General features: G+C 41.1%; 1 protein-coding gene across 1 annotated transcript in view; it reads left to right on the forward strand.

The window, feature by feature from the left end:
* Window positions 1–23,821, forward strand: part of LOC129106116 (thrombospondin type-1 domain-containing protein 4-like) — a 38,772-nt gene that overhangs the window by 7,517 nt on the left and 7,434 nt on the right. Inside the window, 2 exon segments of the mRNA XM_054617452.1 lie at window positions 1,620–1,756; window positions 23,085–23,289. Coding sequence (XP_054473427.1) covers window positions 1,620–1,756; window positions 23,085–23,289 — 342 coding nt within the window.

The raw sequence follows: 23,821 nt of genomic DNA on the forward strand, positions 1-23,821 counted from the left end.
TTGCATGAGTTGAAAGGAGGGTTAAAAAAAAAGGCAAGAACAAAAAAGTATAACAATAGAGTCTGTCTATGAAAATGTGTTTGAGAAGTGAACGGAAATGTATATATGTCCTGCTTGTAAGTCTGAGAAAGTCAAGATCCTAACCTAGAAAGTGCTCTAGTCTACACAATCTTAAGGTCACACACACGTTTCACAATTAATCACATTTTTACTGTCAGTTACATCTTCAGCTGCCGACCTCTGACCTATAATATGAACTAAGGTGTGTGTGTAAGCACTGCAGTATGTCAGTTGTCTGTCTGCTCACTGACAAATGTTCACCCATACAAACTCTCTGACCTAACTCACCTGAGGTATCCAGGCAACAGTCAAAACAACTCCTGAAATGTAATTTCTCTGAGAACACTAATGGAACTAACAGGCTCCGGATTAATATCCTGTCAAACGTGTGTATGTTGAGATCTGGTCTTTGTGCTGCAGACCTTGACTGACGGGTAATGCAGATGTAAAGATTAAATGACTTCAGGTAAATGTATGAGGTTGAGTCTGGTTTATTTGACGCCCATCTTTAACATCGCTTAAACCTGCTCTTGTACATCTGTTTAAGAAATACCTCGCTTTTGGGCTTATAGTATATCTAATTGATAAAGCACCTGAACAAAATGTAAAGAGCAGGGATCGGGATCCTTCGCTCACTGCCATTTTTTTGTCATCAAATGAAACGGGGAATCTTTAGTTAAAATCATAGAGCTGGTTTAAAACAAATGTCGTTTTTGGGATACGTTTTATTGTTTCTCTTTAACTTTGTGCAAATGTTTGTTGTAGGATATTATGTATTTGTACTCCAAAGTAATTTGAGTCATTTCTGAATCATTCTGAATTTGTAAACTCCACTTATCTGCAACTTTAGCGCACTTAAACACACATCATTCTAAACTGTTGCTCTGTTGCCATACGCATAGCGGTCGAGGCACAGAGAGCAAGCTAAAAGATTGCTGTCAATCAATTGTTCATTTAGCGCTTTGACTGACTGGAATTAAAGTTAATTAAACATAGTAGACTTGTGTATCGGTTGCACTCATATCATGGTGACATAATGTGGCCCTATGCACTGCATGATGGGATTTTTCACTGATCTCTAATCTTCTGGGAAATTAAGTATTTGAGGGCATGTCTTTGAAGATTATCATGCTACATAAAATGTCTTAATATATTCCTTTCAATGTGCATTCACTATGCTCTACAAATGCATCTATTACTAATTCTCATTATTCAGTTATTTTATTTTATTTCTGTGTCATGCCCAACGTTTAGCCCATCCCACATTAGATAACATGACACCACTAATAATCATACATCTTCGGGTTTTGCTAATACAAAGCATCTAGAATTTTTTTTTTTACTTCATATAGTTAGGTATTGAATAGATTAATATGTAGAGTAAATTTTTTTATATTGAGACACATGCTGAAAGTATTCTCTTTACACACTAGATATTAAGATGTAGATTGATTAGTATTATGTGCTGTCCATCATATTTCTCTTTTGCACTTATATCCCAAAGAATATGTCGTCAAAATTTCCGTACTTTACACAATCTCCTAATTCTTTCCTTTCAGTAACCGGGAATCAGCATTGTGAACTCAACTGCCGGGCCATAGGGTTCAGGTTCTACGTGAAACAGTCGGAGAGGGTGATCGATGGGACGCCATGTGGGAAGAATGATACTTCTCTCTGTGTGGTGGGAAAGTGTTCGGTAGGCCACTTTTTTTTTTAAGATTTCAACATTTTAGTCATAAGCAAGTATATCTGCTTAATTTATCCTATGACTCTCCCCATTTCAACCAGATCCATTATCTTTGTGAAGATATATTTGTGGAAAGTAATACATTGGTGTGTTGCTTATGCTAACATGAGCTTCCTCAGGCTTAGTTTTTACAAGTGGACATTGTGGTTGGATTCTAACGTCCTTTACGTTTGAATGTCTGCCAACCAAAGTACAATTAATAAGAGGACATAAAGGATGTTTAAGGAACCTGGAAGTTTACTGTACTTTCCAGCCAAGGGGATCAGCAGGTGGTACAAATATTTTGGCCAACACTTGGACATTTTTTGATGCTTTTTGGATGGTCGATTCTGCAACCTTCGAATATGGTTCATGCTTGACAATAAGTCTTTTGTCTATTAAATAACTCTATTGACAAAGGAAACCATGACTATACCCTAACTTTCATCCAACCTAAAGGTTTAATTCAACCAAAACATAGTTTTAAACTCAGTACAAATTAAAGTAAAGCGTCATAGTCACTTGATTATATAAATTGTATAGGAAGTTGACAATTAATCTCAAGTATGACCAAAATGTAACACACTTCAGGCCGTAGCTCTGATGTAATAACGGCTGTGACCAGCAGAGGGCAGCATGGCATCAGAGTGAGAGGTCTTTGTGTACGAGTTGGAGGATTGAAGTGGAGGTCAGGAGGAGGTTTCCACCCAAAGCTAGTGTGGGCCCTCTTATGGCTGTCTATGTATGTGTGCTGTATTCACTTTAACATTCTTTTGATCAGGGCTTAACTAGAAGAAATATGTCATTTCCAGTTGGTTATGCCGACCTCCACCTATTAACCCTGTGTATTTCCCATGGGCTGTAATCCGGCGACAATCTCAACATTAAGATTTAATCCAGATAGAAAGCCCTCTGATCTCTCATTTTGGCCTTGATCACACTTCCACTATCCCACGCGTGGGAAGGGTTTAATCATTTTTTTAAAGAGGGAAACTAAATTGGGATTTATGAGTATAAATCAAGCAATTACAAATCTGCAAAAGATTAACCATTTATATCCTGCCTCAAACTCATCAGCAGTTTTTCAGGGGGATATTTCAAACTGATTTTCTCAGCTGTTCAAGTCCAGGATATTGCCCCATCTAGAAGCCAAGAGATATAATATAAAAACATCTGGGTACATTTTATTTAAATTATAACGACTCCTTCACTCAAATTATACATTATCGTGAAAATTCGCTATACTCTCCCCTCCAGTGGTAACAGCACCCACCACATACGTACCATGACATGTGGAATATAACCTGTACATAGTGCTCAAAGCAAGAGATGTCATTGCACACTTCTCCAACAGATTGTTTGCAGTGGCAGTCATCATAGGTGCCTGATTGATTCAGCTGACGGTCAGCGGGTTTATTGCACTCTGCTTGACCTAAAATTATACTTTATTACTTGTCAAAATACTATAATAAGTGAGGGTTTAAAAAATTAACAAAAATCTTGAATGTAAAAATTCTAAATTCTAAATAAATTTTAAATGAATATCAGTAAAATTAGATTTTTGCATTAAAACTTTATAAGAGGTGTCACATATTTTTAGCCACCACACTCTTTGGATGGCATTGTCTGTTGGTCCACCACTTTGGATCCAACTAAAGTACCTCAACAACTATATGAATTATCATGCAGACATTATTGATCTCCGGCGGATGAATCTTAATTACTTAGGTGATCCTCTTAGATTGATCTTCGTGTTTCAGGGAGAAATGTCTTGACACATATTGGATGGATGTTGTAAGATCTGGATAAGATATTCAAGGTCCCTAGAGGATAAGTTGTAAAACGTTGGTGATCTCTAAACTTTTTTCTCTAGCGCCACCAGCAGGTCTAAATACAAAGCTGTCAAATTCTTTGATTTATGACCAAATACTTTGATTTATGACAAACTAATGATACTCCAATCAGCCTTAGCTGCACTTTGTGATAGCTAATGCTTATTACCAAATGTTAGCATGCTAACGACTAAACTAAGATGGGGAACATTACACCTACTAAATGTCCGTTAGCATTCTGACATTAACATTATGCTTAAAGAACTGCCATACCTAAGTACAAATGTCACGAGGCCACTACTATGGCTCGAGACAGGCTTGTCAAATTATGTAATAGTAATGACGTAATAACACTGCCCACTGTAATAATATGTTTTAACTCAAAAAGGTAGTTATTTAACTTGCACCTTTTAATGTACAATTACCAGTCAGGCAGACGTAAATTATCTGGGAACATTTTATACTTATAGTTCTGATAACTTTTTAGATCACATCGAATCAGACTCTTACAAAGTTATTACATTATCCAGCTGTTAGCTGAAGTTAGCTTGTCAGTGGCTAACTTTTAGGCTGCTATTTCTGTAGCCGCTCCAGCAGACAGGGTCCATGTGGAATAAGTGCACTGTTTTGGTGTGGCCCTGGTGGCTTCCAGCAGAAAACCAGCTACTGTGCTCAGTGGATGGAAAGAGCAGTTTGGTATATGAGTAACTGTTTGATGGTCTCTAGCATCGGTATTGCAGGAATATCATATCGTCAGTATTTTTGAAAAGTGTGTTTAATTCATCATGAGTGAGCACATTTGCTGAATTCTCTTGTGAAAGTCGAGCTGCACGAGTAAATCTTTCAAGTTGGTCACATAACAAACGTATGCCAGACTATTTTACAACATCCATGGCCGCTGTTAGCAGTTGTTTCTGTGCTGTGGTGAGCGCAGTTGTAGTGGAAACCAGTTTATGACCTGACGAACACTGACGGACCAAGATTGATATTGTATATTGGTTCATGTGGGAAAGCTGTTATGGAAAAAATGATGTAGTATGATTCTTGTTTCTGTAGTTGTTATAGCTATACCCCCCTTTTACAGCTCTGGGTTTTCAATGTCCTTTGTTCTCCTCGGTGTTCTCCACACACAAAAAAACTGCATTTGTTGTTTTGTCTCAAGTCCTTTAAATCCCCACTAACTGAACTGAAACACTTCTTTACCACCCTGACCGACCAGCTACTTAGGCCTCTGACTGAAATCAAACGCAAACCACACAAGAATGTTATTCAAACGGAGGGGATCCAGCGGGTCCTCAAGAAGCAGCTTGTTTTCTTAAAGAAAAGTATCACTGTGCTATCCGTACAAATAGATAGGTGTGATTATTTTATTCAAATCAAGCATTCATCATTTAAACATCTACTTTCATTGAAATCTCGTAGATTTGAAGTCCTCCATTTGTAGGATATAACGTTGCAGAAATAGAGATTTTTGCCTTGGTTTTGCAGTTTGAGATTCTAAATCATGACAATGAAAACTTTATTTAAATTATTTGGACTGCACTCTTGTTTTAGAGGGAATCATTTAACTTTCCATGCAAACAAAACCACCAAGGTTTTGCACTTGTTGGTGACGCACTGCTGCTGATAACGGAGGAAAAATCACACAGTTTGTTTGTTCCCCGATACTTCTCCCTGACACCTTTCAAGCGGCATGAATAACAACCCAGCTCTGTCCATTTGACATTTGGCTCCTGTTGTCAGAGCAAGTGTCCATCTCAGATTATCAGGATCTGACACTGTGACACCCTCAAATTGGCCTGTTAGAGAGACATCTCTCTAGCTAATGAGGCAAATCAAGGTCTTTTAAGGTCCGTACCTGAAAGGTTTTGGACTGTGGCACAGCTACTGTACAGCATTTTTTTTTTGGGCCTGGATTGTTGCCCTGAGTAGATTGTTTGCTGTAGAGTGCTACAGGGATGACGTATTTTTGTACCCCAGAAGTACTGGTTCTGCTAGAGAATAAAGCCAATGGGATTTTTTCCATTGGATTTCGGATGATTATTATATTATAGAAAATAAGCTCTGTGGCAAACACAAGTGTATAAAACTTGTATAGTTACGGTGGCCTGAGTGCAAGTATACACAACGAGGCTATAAAGGCGGACTAGTTTGTAGTCTCATTTAGCTGCTTGTCTGCAAACACCTTTTTGAAGACACTTTAAAATTCATAAGAGGGGTATCTACTGACGTATTTTTATTCCGTAGAACAAAAAGTTAAAATCTCTTAAGCTTGTGTTAACCACTGACATTATTTCAGGCACCTAACCAAAATCCCATTCCAAAAATCCACCCGTCAAAATGTCAATCAGCCAAGACTACGCACCTGAGTCTATTTAAGATAAGAATATATAAAACTTTATTGTCTGTTCACACAAAAGTATTTATTACTTGACTGTGCGATGGGACCCGTCACCAACATGTTAAATGCCCCCTTGTGGCGTGGTATCCTATAACCCAGAGAATGTAAACAGTAAAAAGTCTTTAAAAAAAACAAAAAAACACTCTTATTGGCTCCAACACTGTTTGATTCCATTCCGGTTCAAATAACCACAGTAGCAATGCTTTACTACAATGTGATGTGATTTTGAACCTGAACTGTAGTTGTTATCATATATAATATAAAGTCCAAAAGGTGTTACTTTGTACTGCATTATATCATGCATTGCGTATAAACCAAAGAGGAGAGCACGACGTAAGTTTGAGTCAGGACTTTTGAGAGTTTTGTCGAGTATACTTAATATCCAGATATCCTTTTGATTAGTTTCTTTAGGATCCCCATTTGTCTTTTAGTGGAAACGCTGTGTATAAATGTGAGTACGGACACGTTAACACAGCCAGCTCTGAGGCACTGAAATCCCCTTACCATTTCAGACAAACAGTGAAAGAAAGACCCCTTTATGGTGGGAATTCCATTCAGCCGCGACTTCTCTCTCTTTATACCAAGGAAGGCCATTTGAGAAGGGTGTGTGTATTTTTAAAGGCCGATCACTGACCACACACTCTGCTGGCGGTGGTGGGCCCAGCTGAGGGTAAAACTCCATGCAGCTTCCACCACTCTGGACCCAGTAGTGGGTTTGCTTTGCAGTAGCGTATATCCTGCTGCTCTTCCCAGTTAGGCTTCAGAGATGATGAAAGATCGTTAAAAGAAGTTATGAAAGCTGAAGTTGAAATCTAGTTACATATAAACATGCCAAAGTTTTTTAATTCAGGAGGGGCCTCTGTCAACATTGAACTGACAGCTTTCGGCATTGGACTTTGACGTATTGTTCCTAATAAAGATGACAGATAGAATGAGGCTCCGTCTGACCCAGCGTGGCGTCGAGGTCTCGGCCGAGGTCTTCTTCTCAGACTGGCATGCTTCCCGGCACCCAGAGCGTGGCTCAAACCCAAACTCATCAAACAACATCCCAAGCTCCACTCCTCGCTTCTCTCCTCTGACAGCTGCATCTGTTAAATGCATTCCCCGCTGCTGTAGACGGGACAGAAGGACTTGTTAAAAGGCAGATGAGTGCTCTGATATACAGCCTGCCCGGTGAAGACTGTTGGAGATACCTCAATCCCATCCCTCTGCCACGACAAGCACCAGCTGCTGCGAGCTCGCAGGGTGTTCCCCTCGCAGATGGTTATGGGTTCATGTCAGCGGAGTCTCTCAGTTATCGGACATGCGCGATAACAGTTACGATGGGTATTTGCTGAGGAAAGATGCTGTCTTTTCAATTAGCGCTTCTGACATCAGTCCAAGTATTTTAACAGTGTTATCTGGTCAGTCAGTCCAAGACCTTGAAAGGGAATATAGACGTGTGCTGCTTAATATATCCCTTGTATAGAGATTCTGTTTCTTCTAGCTTCCATCCACAGGGAGTCAAAGGTCAGGTTCAGCGATAGTAAGCTAGTAGAGATACAGCATCCTGCATTAATGACACTTGTTACATTACATTACATTACATACATTACATTACAGTCATTTAGCAGACGCTTTTATCCAAAGCGACTTACAGGAAGTGTATTCAACATAGGTATTCAAGAGAACTACTAGTCACCAGAAGTCATAAGTGCATCTCCTTTCTTAAACAAGCATCTAAGAGCATAAACCAGAGCAAAAGTATAGTGCAGAGGCAAATTACTACGAAAACAATAATTGCAACAGACTACTAATACAATAAGTGCTACAAACTAATACGAATAGGATAAGTGCAGTAAACAATACAATAAGTGCTACAAACTAATACGAATAGGATAAGTGCAATAAACGAATACGAATGCAATAAGTGCTACGAGGAAGTTGTTGAAGCAATTGTTGCTGGTAAGAGACTATGGGAAATCCAGTCTGAGGACAGTTAGGACAAATGGTGTTTGAGAAGTTAAGCCGTGAAGGGGATGACAGATTGTTGTCTCAGTCTGGCCCTAAACTTCCTGGATCTTGCTGGGCCCTGCTGGCTCTCATTGGCCCATGTCGGCCCCCCTCGACCGGCTCTGTGTGACCTGTGCAACTCCGGGAAGCGTGAGCGCTCTGGGTTCTGGGGGTCAGACACTTGTTCTGCATCGCCGCATCTCCGCTGGGTTCTGATACAGCTCAATAAGTCTTTCTTTAGGAGACAGGGGAGTGTTTAACCTTGTGAGACGGAATCTTCATTTGACGAGTTTCAAACACACTGCCAGCTCCTCTGTTTGTATCCTGTCTTTTTTTATTTGGTTTGTTATTTCTTGTCTTTTTCAAATTCACTTTGAATCCCTTTTGCTACTGAAATACAAAAAAAACGTGAACTATAGTTTGTTAGAGCTCGGGGCATATTACTTTCAGGCTTTTCGGTTATAATTCCATGGTACCACATGGGACTGCAGGAAGATTAAAAGACAGCCAGTGTTGAGCTCTGTGTTGAATTTCCATTTCCTGGTCGTATTCTGGCAGTTCAGCTGGGCCAGCGCCTTCAAATATTGGTGTCAGTAGAAAAAAAAGAAAGTATTCGCACAATCAGAACCATCACTTTTTTTCTTAGTCTCAATGACTTTCTACCTTCACTAGACTAGATTATGTGCAGATGAAGAAGGTTTATGCCCAAAGGAAACATTGAGAAGTTAACTGCTGTGTGGAAGATATTTTTTTAATATCCTCAATATTTGTGTCCAGGCATGAACTGCAATTATGCAATGCTTACAGTGTGGTTCTCTTTAGACCTTCCTTACCATGATCAACATGCATTTTCCTCACAGCGTGCTGACTCATATGAGATCACATGAAGATCTGTTCAATGTGTGTTTCTGTCTGATAGCTAAACAGTCTACGTGGCTCATGCACAGCAGGTTGAGCTCTTCAGTTGATTCAAGGGTGGAGAGCAGGGATTCCCAGTGTCTGGTCTGGGAGACAGATTTATGAGTGTAGACTATACGGATACAAGGTTGTATTTTTAGGGCTCAGTGGTCACACAGGTCTTCCTCAGATGGACGGCCGTTGACAGTGATTGGCTTCTATCTGGGTGGCTGTCAATTAAAATGACAGTGTCGCATAGTGTATGCCTCATCGGTTTGTTTGGAATGTCAGAGATCTGGAGCGCTAAATGTGTGGTCAGCGCTCAGCGAGCGTCTGGGATTCATGGTCACTGGGGTGTGAGTGTGGAGTGTGTCAGTGGATGTTGCACTAAGAATACGTGGAAGTGTGAGACTATATCTGTTTTTATTTATTATAAATGCGTCTTTATAAATCTGTGTTTCTAGGTCAGCATGTGTTAGTGTGTGTGTGTGTGTGTGTGTGTGTGTGTGTGTGTGTGTGTGTGTGTGTGTGTGTGTGTGTGTGTGTGTGTGTGTGTGTGTGTGTGTGTGTGTGTGTGTGTGTGTGTGTGTGTGTGTGTGTGTGTGTGTGCTTGTGAATGAGTAAATCTGCTGCTAAGAGTGTGTAATTGAGAGCCGGTCTGTGCTGCTCAGGGTCAAAGCCTGTCGTAAATTAGACTCCTATCTGATGGCGTCTAACAGCTTCATTAACAAAAGGCCTCCAGCAGGTGCACAGAGTCATTAAACACAGAGACAAATGAGTTTACAAGGAACTCATCTGGTTTATTTGTTCATCGTCTTGTCAGGAAGTCGCAAGTTTGTGCTTCACAAAAGCTTCTTGTTGAGGTCAAGACTATTGAGTAAGGAACAGGCCATTCTTTGTGTGTGATACTGTTTTCCCACATAGAAAAAAAACAAGCATTTATTCCATCATGTCGAGAACATATTTCAAGAGGAACAACAATGTCAAAGGCAATACTATATATTTGGAAATTGCGTGGCTTGGATTGTCAAAATTCCACTTTTCAACAATCACCTGTCTGCTTTTAAGGGGTCCTGGTATCATATGTCCACCTGCACCTTCAAACTGAGATCAACATGACCAACAAACCACTGAAAGTCCCATCACTCCCTGTAAAGCTATAGAGTGAGACTTTGTCCAAGCTGTATAGATGGTCAACAAGTTTGCTATTGGCTGTGTAGAGCAGTTACTACATTTACTTTACATGTTTGTAATTCCACCTTGCCAGTGCAAAATTGACAAGCAGTTCATCTGAGCTGTTTCTAGTTCTGTGCTGGAAAGTCACAGTAACTAGTTCATGTCTCTTCTGCAGACTGCAGTCATTCAGTCATTCAGCATCAGCTGTTTTCTTTAGTTTTTTTTAATAGAAGCGGCTTCCCTAAGCCACACCGTGCCCCTCCCAGTCCAAATCTCCTCTAGACCTGCTTTATTCATCAACCCTCCCTCCACTGTGCTCCAGCCTTTTTCAGTCAAATACATCGCTCAGAGGAAACAATCATGGGACCTACATGCCTGGCTCTGCTAAATAATATGTATCCCAGATGTACAAAAATAATGTGTTTTCTCTCGTTGCTTTCCGCCTTTTCTCAACTTTTGCTTTTCTTGTTTATAAATCACTCGTTACAAGTCCAGTTTACTGTTTATAAGAGGTGGATAGAATAAATGGAGGATGTCGGAATATGTTTGAGAAGCAACAGAGATTTTTTTAGGGATCCTGAATATGGCTGTCTACATGTGAGGGGGCCCTGCATCCTCTCTCATCCTTCAGTGTGAAGCATGATGATGTAAGACAGATTAATGGCAAAGGCAGCATTACTGCTGTCAAGGTAGAGTGTGTCCCACTGAGGCCGCACCTGCATAACATGTTTGCCGTCACGGTTCTGGTAATGAGCTTTGGATTTAAACGTCCTCTTAAACCGCAAGAGCCCAAAAAATACTGGAAGCGTGACAAATAATAAGAACTGAATACAGCTATTGTACTGCCAGACCCCTTACAGCGTACAGTGCTGTAACGTTGAGCCCACCTGCTGCAGAGCTCAACTCTGATTTGTGTTTGCGGGTCGGAGACTGGAGGAATCAGGCGCCCTGGAGCCAAAGTTGCTTCAGGGCCGACCCACTTGTTGAAGGAAACAACGACCCCGGGGTGTACTGGAGAGTCAGTCTGGCCCCGCCCGACCTCTGGGCGCTGTGCCTCCATAATGAGGTCATCCAGATCGGAGGCAGATCAGGAGACAATGTTCATTGGTTCATCACCTTTTACACGTCTGCAGCTGTGGTGATTTGACAGCTTACTGTGTATACTGTACGTACTGGACTGGATGAGGGGGTTGACTATAAAAACCAAAGCTGACGGGGTGAGCCGTTCACAATTTTATTGCGCCACTGTTTCATTTTCAGAAACAAACGGAGAGATTTGTGGAGATTTTTTGGTTTCCTTGCACTCAATGCCACTTGCAGCGTGAAACAGCTTTGCAGAATATTATGAAAGGTGGCAGGGGTGTGATTTATTAAGTTTCGTGCTGACATGCATATCATCACCAAGCAAAGATTTGGCAATCTGTTCAGAGAACTTGTTACAAAGTGTGAGCGCACACATAAACCAAGCTTCATAGTAGCTACTTATTTTAATGGGGATAGTTTTACTGTGAGCTGTATTTACTCTCATAAAACTCAAGTAGTCAAGTCATGATATTATTTGAATATTATTGAGTAATGTAAAGTATACTACTAATGTGATATCTTGTTAAATTTGAGATATTTGAGGGATCATTGTTTGTGAAGTTGAAACAAGATGCCTTTGTTATTTTATTTGGTACATCTATGTATGGTTTTGCAGAGATATATCTACTGAAATGTTTAGCCGCAAACCCGTCCTGTCTTGACACCACTCGCACCTCGAGAGGCGACAGTGAGTCACCGTAGCGTCCAATCTGTCCTCAGTCCAATGAGAAGACGAAGAAGTAAAGCTGCCGCAAGGGCTCGTCAATCACGTTGAAGGTACAGGGTTCGTCTTCATTTTGATTGTTTGTTTGTTTATTGGATTAAATTCAAAGTGGCAGAAAGAAAAAAACTAATTTTAGCCAGAGTTCAGCCATCGGTACAAACCCCAGCACCAGGGAAGGATCCTGGGGGACTTCCCCGACTGTTACCCGTCTTCAAAGGCCTCAATGGACAAGTCAAGGCTAATATGTGATGTCAAAATGATGAGTTATCTACACAACACCTCCTCATTTCACTACAAAAACCCACTTAAGGTTTGCCTCTGACTAAAAGGAGATCACCTGAAAGTTTCCTACTTACCATTTACTGTATTGTGTGTCGTTTAAATATCACTATAAGAAATGTGTGTTCTCTGTTTGAATATTACAAACCCCGGAAGGTAGCAGGTACCACCCACCCATGTATTAAGTGCTCCTGTCTCCAGACTGATCTTGAGCCCACAGATGATGGGCTCATGGGTTGTTTACATGTCGTAATGTAACTCTTGCCTTTAGGACAAGACGGCCGAGTTCTCTGCCATCATTACAGTTGTTGCTGAATTATTCCTCATTCAGCTTGACCTAATGTTACATTTAGTTTTCAATCAATTTAAGTAACCTTGTGTGACTCCCATCATACAGTGCGTTCAGTTCACACGAGGCAGACAGTCGCGGAAGTGCTGTGTTTTTTTTTTTTAGAGATAGAATTGAATTTTCATTTTAGAGTATCTTACTATGGAAAATATATATTGGAACTAAGAATTTCAATCTCATTTACAACCCACTTGTTGTCATATTTATTCCTTTGTTATTAATTGCATACATTAGTTGCATCTGTTTAAATGATTCTGTCTTTCTCTGATATGCTATGCTAGCAGAGAATGATTACACCAAATACCTTCCAGTGTGTACATTTAAATGTGTTCCGGTAGAATAACACAGTAAATTTAAGAAAGCTAGCTACAAGATATGTGTGAATGACTTAAAGCAAATCTCAGAATGTTTTTTCCCCCACACCATTTTATAACATAAATGACAGCAAATTAAGTTAAATAACCTACACAGTGTATATATGGTACTCCAAAGAGATTCAATGCCGGTAAGGTATTCAATCCATTTTTATCTCTTCTGGGTATTTTTATATTGTATCATCTTGTCAGACCATCTGTCTGTCTCCTTCCCGCTTCTTTTGCAGCAGCATGTGGTGGTCTCCGTGTGCCACTTCAAAACAGGACAGTTTTCAATTATCCCATACTTACTTCCAGAAGTCTCTTTGTGTAGAAACAGGTCCATGTCCCAGATGTGCTCGGCATGGGTATAACATTTTATGGAAAAAATGATAATAAAAAAAAAAACAGATAAAAAGATGAGAAGTGTACTCCTTACCTCAGTACAGTATATCCCGGTTGATTAGGGTTTAATGTGGTGGAAACAATGGTGGCGCAATAGGAAAACCATATGATGAGCCTTGTCTTTTTGGCTGCAGCAGTTGTGCTTCCAGCATTGCGACGTGGCTTATAATTAAGTTACTGGTTAGGGTGGGGGCTGGAAGAGGGCAAAGAAACCTAATGTAATTGTTGAAAGACGGGGTGCCCACCTGCCATTTATTTCCACACAATTTTAACCATAGCGGTTTTGCTTACACATCCAATTTCAGCAAGAATTTCCTTCCTCTCTTACTTTTTTCTGTCACATTGAAAAATATTCCCCAAAGCTTCCTATCTCGGTTCCAATTTGCTGTCAGCAGTAGCTGCCACACTCTCCTCTCTGCGTCCTTTCCCTCCCTCCTCTTCTCTCTCCCTCCTATTCATTTTCTACCTTTCGCTGTCCCTCCTCTAAAAAAGCCCCTGTCCCCGCTCCCATACCTCCCCCAGCCGCACCTCCCCCAGCTCAGTTTACAAGGGGGAGCTCATAGAGATCAGCTCTGTAGTGAGAGTTTTTTTGTTTTGGCATTCTCAGAGAAGCAAGGAAGAGGCTGACGGGTAGCAGCCACTGGATTCGTGATTCCAAAAGCCCCAGTGACTGGTTCGTGCGTTTCTGCAGCCACGTGAGAGAATGCTGTCAGGACTGGCTCTCCTGCTGCTCGTCTGCCTCCACATGCGTGTGCAGGGGAAGCCGCGGTCACAGGTAGGACCAGCTCCACCTCTGCTGGGTCCTGGAGGAACCTGGGAGAGAGTGGGGATCCCCACTGATGCTAACACTCAGGCTCTAAGAGTTTCTTTGCAAGATGCGTTGCGCAGTGTAAGTTTTTCTTTTTGGACTCTTTGCTGTGAGGTTTGAGAAGTGGTTGGTTTGCCGATGCATAAGGGAGAATTTCTGTGCAATTATTGGACTTGGTGATTGAAGTAGATCGGATAGAGACATGTAATGTATGGCTTTAGATGTAAGTAAGCCTGATTCTCACTTACAATCAGTTTTTAGTGTTTATTAGCAGCTCTGGACGGTGTCACTCCATAACTCGGACTGTCAGCGCGGCACCATGATCCTGTGGTCCATCTGTTGAGTGGCCTGCTCTCTGAGCGGTTTATTTTTCCACTGCACATTCACGGGCTACTTGTGGGATTAGATTTCCCTCCTAGTGGAAGACTCTGTGAGTCAGGCCGGTCCTGGGACTATAAAGATGTACTTGGAACTCTATTAGGAATAGACTGCAAGCCTGAATTAGCCTGTGGCTCAGCTCGGTTAGTTTTAGCTCACCTGGTGTTTGCTGATGATTGATGAGGCCGCTGAGGTGCCTGAGGTCTTTAATGCAAACTTGTGAAGTGCTAACGTCTTGATGATGATGTCTGTGCCAGCTTTATATGACCCTAAACTATATAGCATTTAGTGTGAGCACTTGGATGTTTGTGGGGAAAAAAGCAGTTTGAATGAGAGTGGTTGTGGGTTTGGAGAAACAAGTCGACAGAAGTCATCAAGAATGTTGGGTAGAATTCATTCAAAGTCCTACGTTTTGTGCAAAAAATTATAACGGCAATGCTGATTTCCTTAACATATATTTGGTCTTTTTTTATCATATTAAAACACAATAGGTATAAAAGTAAAACCCTTCGCTTTGCCGCAATGAGTTTGCACATTTGATGGTTTTTTTATGTTATTGGAACTATAGATGAAGGAATATTTTAAGAATTTTACTAGTCAGACTGCCATTCACAGACTGACTGTCACATAAGTGACTTACTTATGATTGGGGTAAATCAGACTGTGCTCTTACCTCTTTGGGGCAAACTCCAATAACACAAATTGAAATAGACTTATTGTAGGTTTGGGATGGGTAGCGCTGCGTAAAAGGTATTGTCAATACCAGTCACTGATATAGAGCATATAAAAATCCATACTATTTATGCATGTTTTATAAGTGGTGTCTCCGAGACCAGAGCCGGCCCTATAGGCAAATTCTAGAGACACACATACATCCATATAAGTGCCCCAAAAGAGGGAAGAAAAACATTTATACATTTCTAACTCTAACTATCTTGAATATTGAATATAAAAAAACTCCTAAAAGAACATAGCTACATAGCTTTTAAATAGGCCCTATTTTCTGGGTTGGCTAGCTAAAATCTTGCCTAGGGAACCAAATTTGTCAGGGCTGACTCTATCGGAATTTTTTATAATCATTTGCTGTAGTGGACATGTCACCAGCTCAAAGTCATGTTTGATTCAACCAGCCAAAGGTCTGGGCCTGGGATGACCCCTAACAGAACACAGGCACAATTCTCAAAGTTCTGTCAGAACACAGTTTGTGCAGCTCATGTCAAAATAACAGTGAAATGGTTTTGACATTTGTGTTATCTACATGAAAATTATGTTGAATTCCCCCTCATGTCATCAGCCTATCATTTTTTTTATAGATAACCTCAGCGGAAATCAAACCCATAACCTCGCAGTGTTAATGCCCCACAGGGACCAATATGTTCCTCACTCTGTGCCCAAAACAGTGCATCCCATTCAGCTGCGTGATGTCAGGTGAAACCTTAAGTGTTTTTATGGCTGTAGATGCTCAAATGCTATTTCTGAGGGTTTTACAAGCCTGTGAGCCTTTAACGAAGACGCTCTGCGCCTCGCCCCGTGCTGTGAGGGCAGTTTGTGGGGTGTTCATGACGCCTCTTTTTACTGTTGGGATCAAAGGTCGCACCACTAATGCTTACTACATCTCTTTTCACCACTGGGGGACAAATGCTCATGCTCGTAGCTTGTAGGATATCCTGCAGATATGATCACCTGATGTGAATTTTAAGACTTACAGTGCTGCTAAATTATTTGAACATCACCAAAACTAAGTGAAACTTGCTTATTGGCCAATTGAAAAATGCACAAACCGCTACAGTATAATGCAATTTGTAAATTTGTTGGAACCACAACCGCCTTGTTTTGAATTTTTCCCCAGCTCATCCCTAAACAATCCAAACTTGTCTGTGCTCCCATTTTGGTTTGACACATGTTGCTATTGGTTTCATGAAATACTATGTTGTGGAGAGTGGAAAGCTGAGTGATTACTATCCAAAACACCAGAACTTGTGTTTCTTTTGTGGTTACAAACCACGGTAAGTCTTCTAGTTAGTGTTTCCATTATAGCAGAGCCAGAAGTGAAATCTGAGGGAAAGGGACAAAAAGAACCAATCTGCAAGTTTTAAACTATTGATGAAGTCACATCTTCCATGTAGTACATGCACAGCCGGGCTAGAGTCTGGTTCTTGATTCCTCTCAAAGACTGGATATAAGAAGTGGATGTAGTTTGTTTTTTTGGCCGTCGCCATCTTGGCTTTTTTTAATCAGAAGTGACATGAGAGGATGTAGCAGTACAACTGAACAATGAATATGACATTTTTTGGTGGCCAAAATGTGACAATTAACTTAAAACGCCCCCTGATGTCAAGTTTAAGGCAGTTCCACATTGGCATCAATTTTCAGATCTGGATGTTGCTGCCTGACCCCTCTTGTTTCCACTTTACTTAAGTCTTTTTAAAAGGGATCTTAAATATGCACTTGATGGATAAGTACATGGTTTTGTGAAGGAATCCCACCAGAAGCTGCATGTCCCAGGCAAAAGTCTGCACCCTCACCAGTAAATAAAGAAACATCGTTGTTCTTGTATAGCAGTATAGAGATAGGTAGTTCTAATATTATAAGTATGGATAAGGAAATATATAAGATCAGTCATTCAATTCTGACTCTGTTTATCTCAGGTAAGCCTGGCCGTGGTTGATTCCTATAAAGAGCAGGACAGAGCTGCTATCACAACCCTAAACTCTGATAGCATCCAGGAGCGGCTTCCCCACAGAGGGGAAATACTAAAGAGTGTGATGTAGTCGTGAGTGGGCTTTTTATTATTGAAACCTGTAGCCCCAGACACAAATGTGTTTTTAGGGGGGTCTACTTGCAGAAATGGAATATAATACTCGTAATTAAGTATTTAATAGTGTAAAATCACCTGAAAAAAGAATGATATCATTATCTTAGAATGAGCAGGCCCTCTAGAGAGGTTTTCCTGTTATAACATGACCTTGTTTACCAAATGACTAAATGCATCCTCCTTTTTAACATGCCCTTCCTGCTGTTCCCCCTACTCCATCCCCTTATAGCAAAAACAATGCAGGGGGAAAGGTTGTTGTTCAGTTAAATACGTTAGTCTAGTTTGCCTGACAACAACCAAAATTATCATATCGCCTGCTGACTGTATGTAGTAAGTTCAAATATTTTTGCATAGTAACCCAAACAAAAAAACAAAAGAAAATTTAGGTCCTAAAGATAAGATTAAGAAAATCACTACCAATAATGTGTGTGCCCTGATTCAAATCCAGTGAAAAACTCCAAAATAGGAAATTTCTGTAATATTTTGTATTTAACGGTGTATATTTCATAGAGGATGTAACAGTAAATCAGGGATATTCAGTAGTTCAGTCAGTTCATTAGGGAGAATGTCACTTGATGAAATTGATGACAGTGTGGCTTCATCAGATACAGACGCGTTTGAAGTGCTGACTGAAGTCAAGCAGTGTCTCCTTCACCCACTCATTCAAAGCAGTTGAAGATCCACCGCATCCCAGCATGTGGGAGGCAGATGTCAGTGGCCGTGGCAACCAAAATGTGCAAGTCATGTGAAAGAGAATGGGTGTATTGTCATACAATGATCTCATTTAATCCCAATCTAAACCTTAAAATCGTACTAAATCATAATCTTAAATGATTTGTACTTCTATGAGATGTCTGTAAAATCTCACTAATGTAATCTACAGACTCGCCGTCGTGACTTGAGGTCACTTCCACTATAAATTCCTTGTTGTCGGGACGACGTTGCCTCTGTATTCTCAACCTTTCAAGCCAAGTTATGCCTATATTGCATTTCCAGATGAGCCGGTGTGTCACAGATGACTAAGTCATGATAGTTTCATTGGCCGTTCGCCAAAGAACATTGCAACCTTTCTTACGTGTGAAGAGCTGTAGAAATCCCAAATGTGTAGCCAAACGGCCCCCTTTAACCCCACGCTCATAAATATGTTTTAAAATACTGCACTGCCTCCACCCTGGGATGCATTTTTACAGTAGGAGGACAGATAGCATGCCTTTATTCTCAGAGGAGTACCACAAGGAGCTGTGCTAGTATCCCACCAGCTATGCCAGGCAGGAAGTGCACTGTCCGTTAGCATGAATGAGATGGAATGTATTTGTTCATTTTATTAATAGAAGTGTTATTGTTATGATACATGTGAAGGTATTCTTTTTATTTTTTTAACGGGACAGCAGTCGAGGTCGCACAGTATTGGTTTTTTTTTTGTTTTGCTTTCTGCTCGCAGTGAAAGCGAGACACAGATTAGAACGTTCTGGTGGGATCTGAGCCTCAGCCAACATGGATTCATGTGTATTCAGACTTTGGGCGGGCCTCACAATGGCACCATCTCCAGACTAAGAAAACATCCTTTTATTAGTAACCTCCGCCATTTCATTGCCTTTTTTTTGCAAAACTAGGACCAGCAGCATGTAGCCAAATAAGTTGTTTTAGGCAAGTATTGTCATTCTTAACTGACATTTTGTTGATGAGTTCAGATCCCTGGTACCGACAGGAGTGTACTAACTTACTGTGGGAACCTCTGCTGAGGACAGAGTGAAGCCTGGCACGCTGCTCTGGACATGGGAAAGAAGCAGCAAATCACACAAACTTTGTGTTTGCGTTGAGCTGCGTCTCTCAAAGCCCCTATAAACAACTTGACAGTGTATGTTGACAAAGTGCCTCACTGCTCCTGATTTACAATATGATTTTGATAAAAGCCACTTTATTTACTCTGAATTTTTTTCTTGGAACAGTTAGTATTCAACCAAGAATGTATTTAGTGATTTTGTATTTTGAAGATGTAAGATGCTAATGTCAGAAATGTTAGTTTGACATATTTAATGTATAACAAGGCCAGTTTGAGTGATTTCTAGTTGGTATAGTTTGTGTAAATGGCCCAAAACAGTTGCCCACATTTGGATGCTGCTGATGCAGTGGATGTAATGTAGCCCTGTGGTCCGGCTTTGAGCATCTGCTGGTGTCAGTCCGTCAGCCATTGGACTTGACATGTCTGTTAGTCGGAGATTATTCTGTCTGAGCACCCTTAACACTGGCTGACAAAAGTTCACCTGTTAAAATCAGCAACCATAACTCAGGTCTCAGATAGAGTATCTTCGGCTGCGCTGTTTCAGTAAGTCACCAGACCACTGCCGCTTAAAAGTAAGTCACAAGGAGCTCTGGTGTTATGTGAGTGGGCAAAATGGTGTTAATTAGGCTGTATAAATAACCCGTCTAAATAAAGTAGTCAACACGATCACAGAACAAACTGTGTAAGATATCTTCACTGATGCTTCAGGAAAGTGATGAATATCACTACACCCGGTAAAGACACAAACAACAGTGTATGAGAAAACCTCACAAAAAGATTTGAACCGCTGTAAAACTAACAGAATTAACTTGATTAACTCTTTTGCTCCACAATCCAGCTCCAAGTAGAGCCCGTTTTCCATCGCATCTCAAACTTAATTTACTACAGCAATGAGGAGTTAAAAGCCTGCGTGTTACGTCTACCACTGCTGTTCATTTAAGCATGATATCACTCGAAACATAAGCGATCCATTCAGATTTGCAGGCCTAGTTTGGAGCAACGAACCGGGCCTCCTGCTTGGATAAAAGCACAATTATTGCAAGGCAAATGTAATACCATGCCAGAGCTGTCGGGAAGAGATTTAGTGACTGTGCATCTGTATATTTTGACTTTTGTGCATGTTTAGTGTTAAGGAATTAAACAAATGTCTGATGTTTGCCCGGACTCTCTGATAGCAGTTTAAGACAGTTATTCACTGCCTATAAATCTTTGTTTCAGAGAAGAGACGCCTCTGCACACATGCAAGTGAACCAACTTACTGGGAATCATTTTTACAATTACCCTCTAACAGACAGATCAAGGGGCCTGTGCACATTATCACTTATTACCAGGCTGCAATATAAACTTCAGTATATTGTATGTGGCCAATACAAGAATGTAGTTGCTTGAAATTGCAAGGCGAGTGCAGCCGTCATTGATCTATATGCATGTGAAGGGAAAACTAGTTCAACAAGAAATGGACTAAAACCGGCCTCTCACGACGTCTGTGTCTAATTCTCACTGTTCTGTGTTTGCTGGGAGAAGAAGAAACCTCCTTTGACATGTGCCTTTGGCTGTGTGAGCTCGGTTTCTTACAAAAACTACCGCAATATGACGAGTTTAACCCGGCTGCATCTTGTGGAACAATACCATCAGGATTTACTTTAAGACTATGTTATTTACAGTATTCGCAAGTTGACTGAGGACTCGACTCTGTTCCATCCTGACACGTGTAACCATTTCCAGATGAAGGTGGGCTTTGGGGACGTTTTTCAGAAAATCCTGTCATAATTCCACTGAAAACATGGTGATTTATCTCCCCAGTTGGCACAAGCCACCCACAGAGAGAAGGTGAAATAAGTGTTGATGTGGTCGCCGAGTGAAGTGACTAGACCGAGACTCCAAAACCGCCTCCTCGTTCATCAACCAGCGTACGATTACTGTTTAGGTTCTGCTGTGGAGAGTTGGCAAGATTTCGCTGGGCCGTTTGATGCCTTCATTTATCCGGACACCAGCGACCATTTAGGGACCAGATTAGGATGTTAGTGTCGTTTGCAGAGTTTGTCCCTAGTGATTCCTGCGTGGTAGGCGTAAAAACCTCTTGGCTCTTCCCATGTAAGGAGAATGGAAAACCCTGTGTGTTTTTTAAAAATCCACAGTCATACGATATTACTTTGACAATTCAGATTCGGGGTCAATAAATGTCAGTGCTTATTCTCCACTCCTACATTAATGTGTTTTGATTCAGACATGTTCCCATCCAAATGGCCACAGATAACCTCTCACCGTGTCTGTATCTGTTTTATGAGAACATTTTTTCCCCTTTTTTCCAGGCAAAGACTGCCTAGCTGCTATTATTATTGTGTTGTTTTAGTTTGAAAGGATTTATGGGGTAAAAGGAGACGCTGAGGAGATATTCATTGGTGGCCTTGTCACTTACAGTCCTCCTAGATTGCATTTTTATTTGTTTTCCATGGTGGACTTATTGAAGCATGTGAAAATGTCCCAAAATGTGTTTTCCCATCCATTCTGTATTCCTTTATCTCTGGCTTGTAGTATTCGGAGTTGCTTTATATTCACTGGTCTGTAAAGTGAGATCATGAAACGCAGCAGTTTCTCTCCAAATATTATCGTATTATGTTTAGTTTTTTTTATTTTATCCTGGCTTTATTCAGCCCCATGCTGTACTGAGCCATAATTCCACACTGACCACAGAAGCATTTGGCAGTTTTGTGTCATTTTTTCCCCCTCCAGCTCTCTTGGTTTGCTGTAGTTTCTCTCATCACTTATTTCCTGTGTGGAAGGAGGCATTTCGCGTTTGTGTTGGCCCAGGTGGGGTTTTGGTTCAGAACAGAGTGAGCCGCTACGGGTGGGGGGAGTGCCAGACTCTCCTCTTGAGTTCACCCCAACTGCCACAGTCCACCCCTCCCCACCTCTTCTGCTCTACCTCCCTCTATCCTGCTTTCCATCCCTACACTTTAACTTTTCCACCTCCTTGTCCTCTCCTTGCTCTCTGCCTATTCCTTCTATCCGTCTCTGCCCTCACCTGCAGGCGGCATACGGCTGCTCTGGTACAGCTAAACCCATTGAGATGGCCACACTTTAAAACAAACTTATTATACACTTCCTGTTAATGTCTTTATGTCATTCATCTTTTGAGTGAGGTTTGATACCTCGTGACTACATGTAAAGCTCAGCAACACCATGTTGGTCTATGTTGTTGAGGAAGTTTTTTGTTACTAATGTTAGGACCCAACATTCATAGCTGTAGGGGAAATATGCTCACATGACAGGACAGAGCAGGAGGAATATGTCATCTTCTAACGGGGAGCACACATGGAAGCCATGCCAGTGTTGCAAACTGACTAGGAGGCCTGGAGATTGGCTGCTGTCCATCCCAGGAAGCCTTTGTATGATTATGCCGCCCCCCACAATGCCGACTTTGTTGGTCTCCTTATTGGCGACTGTGATCTTTTTGGGACTAACCATGGTACCGCACTAACCGCAGCTCGGTGTACCGTATACTTCACTGGAACCACTTTTGGCCGCTCCAATACCTGTTTGCACAGCGAGTTGCTTTTACTGCTGTTTAGAGGGACTTCATGGACTGCTGAGGTAAACGGTTCTATTTTTACTGCGCCCCAGGTTTCCTGTAATACATTAACACCAATGTGACACAGAGAAACTCACAAGCCAGAGTTTTAGGAAGGAAATTCTGCCGTCAGTTCAAAGACAGTTATGCCAAAGTTATGCCTTCTGGAAAGTAATAAGATCTCTGCTAATTAGTTGTTCTATTATTGTGGTTAATGGTGTTTCTGTAGTTCATTTTGCAGGTGCAGCTTTGCTTAGCTTTGTAAATATAATATTTTATGCTAATTAGCTCTTTGGATATGACCAAGAAAAGCTCATGTTTTGCACACACATTCCTTTGAGTTTAAATATGTTTTTTATTGAACACTTTTAGTGCTCAAGTTTGATTTCTCAGCTGTTCACTGTCCCTCAACACTACATTTTAAACTCTTCTTTTCCTCCTCCGTCTCACAGAGTCTGGGCTGCGATGACTATCTAGGCTCAGGAAAGGTGATGGACATGTGCGGCGTGTGTGGAGGCGACAACACGACCTGCAGGCTGATCTCTGGAGTGTTTAAACACAGTTTGACCAAAATTGGCTACCACAAGATCGTGGAGATCCCAGAGGGAGCCACCAAGATCAACGTCACAGAAATGGTGAAGAGCAGGAACTACCTAGGTGGGGAAAAAAACCAACACTCATCACATCGTTTGCAGACATGTTTGTAGTTTCACAACAGAGAACCCGGAGCTAATTAAAGCAGCGTCCTCCATCTTCTTGCTTTGGTTTTACATCAATGTTCCTCCATTCAACTACAAATAGAAACAACAACAGCTTGGATTGAGAACAGGCTATCTGAGGCACTCAACTTACATTCTCTTCTCACTGCAACATACTTGAACACACATTTTTCATTACTATTACGCCGCCTTGCCTGCTCCCACATCACTCACTTGAAACCTATGTCATCACTCGCTGCCTCTACCCCCCGCTGTTCGTATATATGAATGGGAATCTTTTCATTGTAGAAGTTCATGGTAGAAATAATTATATGATAAATGTATTTGATTAGTTGCCATTTTTTACCAAATCCAGCTGTGCAGGCAGCAGCAACAGTAGCTTGTAAAAATGAATTTGTCTGATTAGAAGGCAGATCAGCCAGGCGGCGGTGTAACTTTTTCTCGATTTCTCCAGCATGCAGCCTGTATTA

This window comes from Anoplopoma fimbria, chromosome 2, assembly GCF_027596085.1.
Source record: "Anoplopoma fimbria isolate UVic2021 breed Golden Eagle Sablefish chromosome 2, Afim_UVic_2022, whole genome shotgun sequence".
Lineage (NCBI taxonomy): Eukaryota > Metazoa > Chordata > Actinopteri > Perciformes > Anoplopomatidae > Anoplopoma > Anoplopoma fimbria.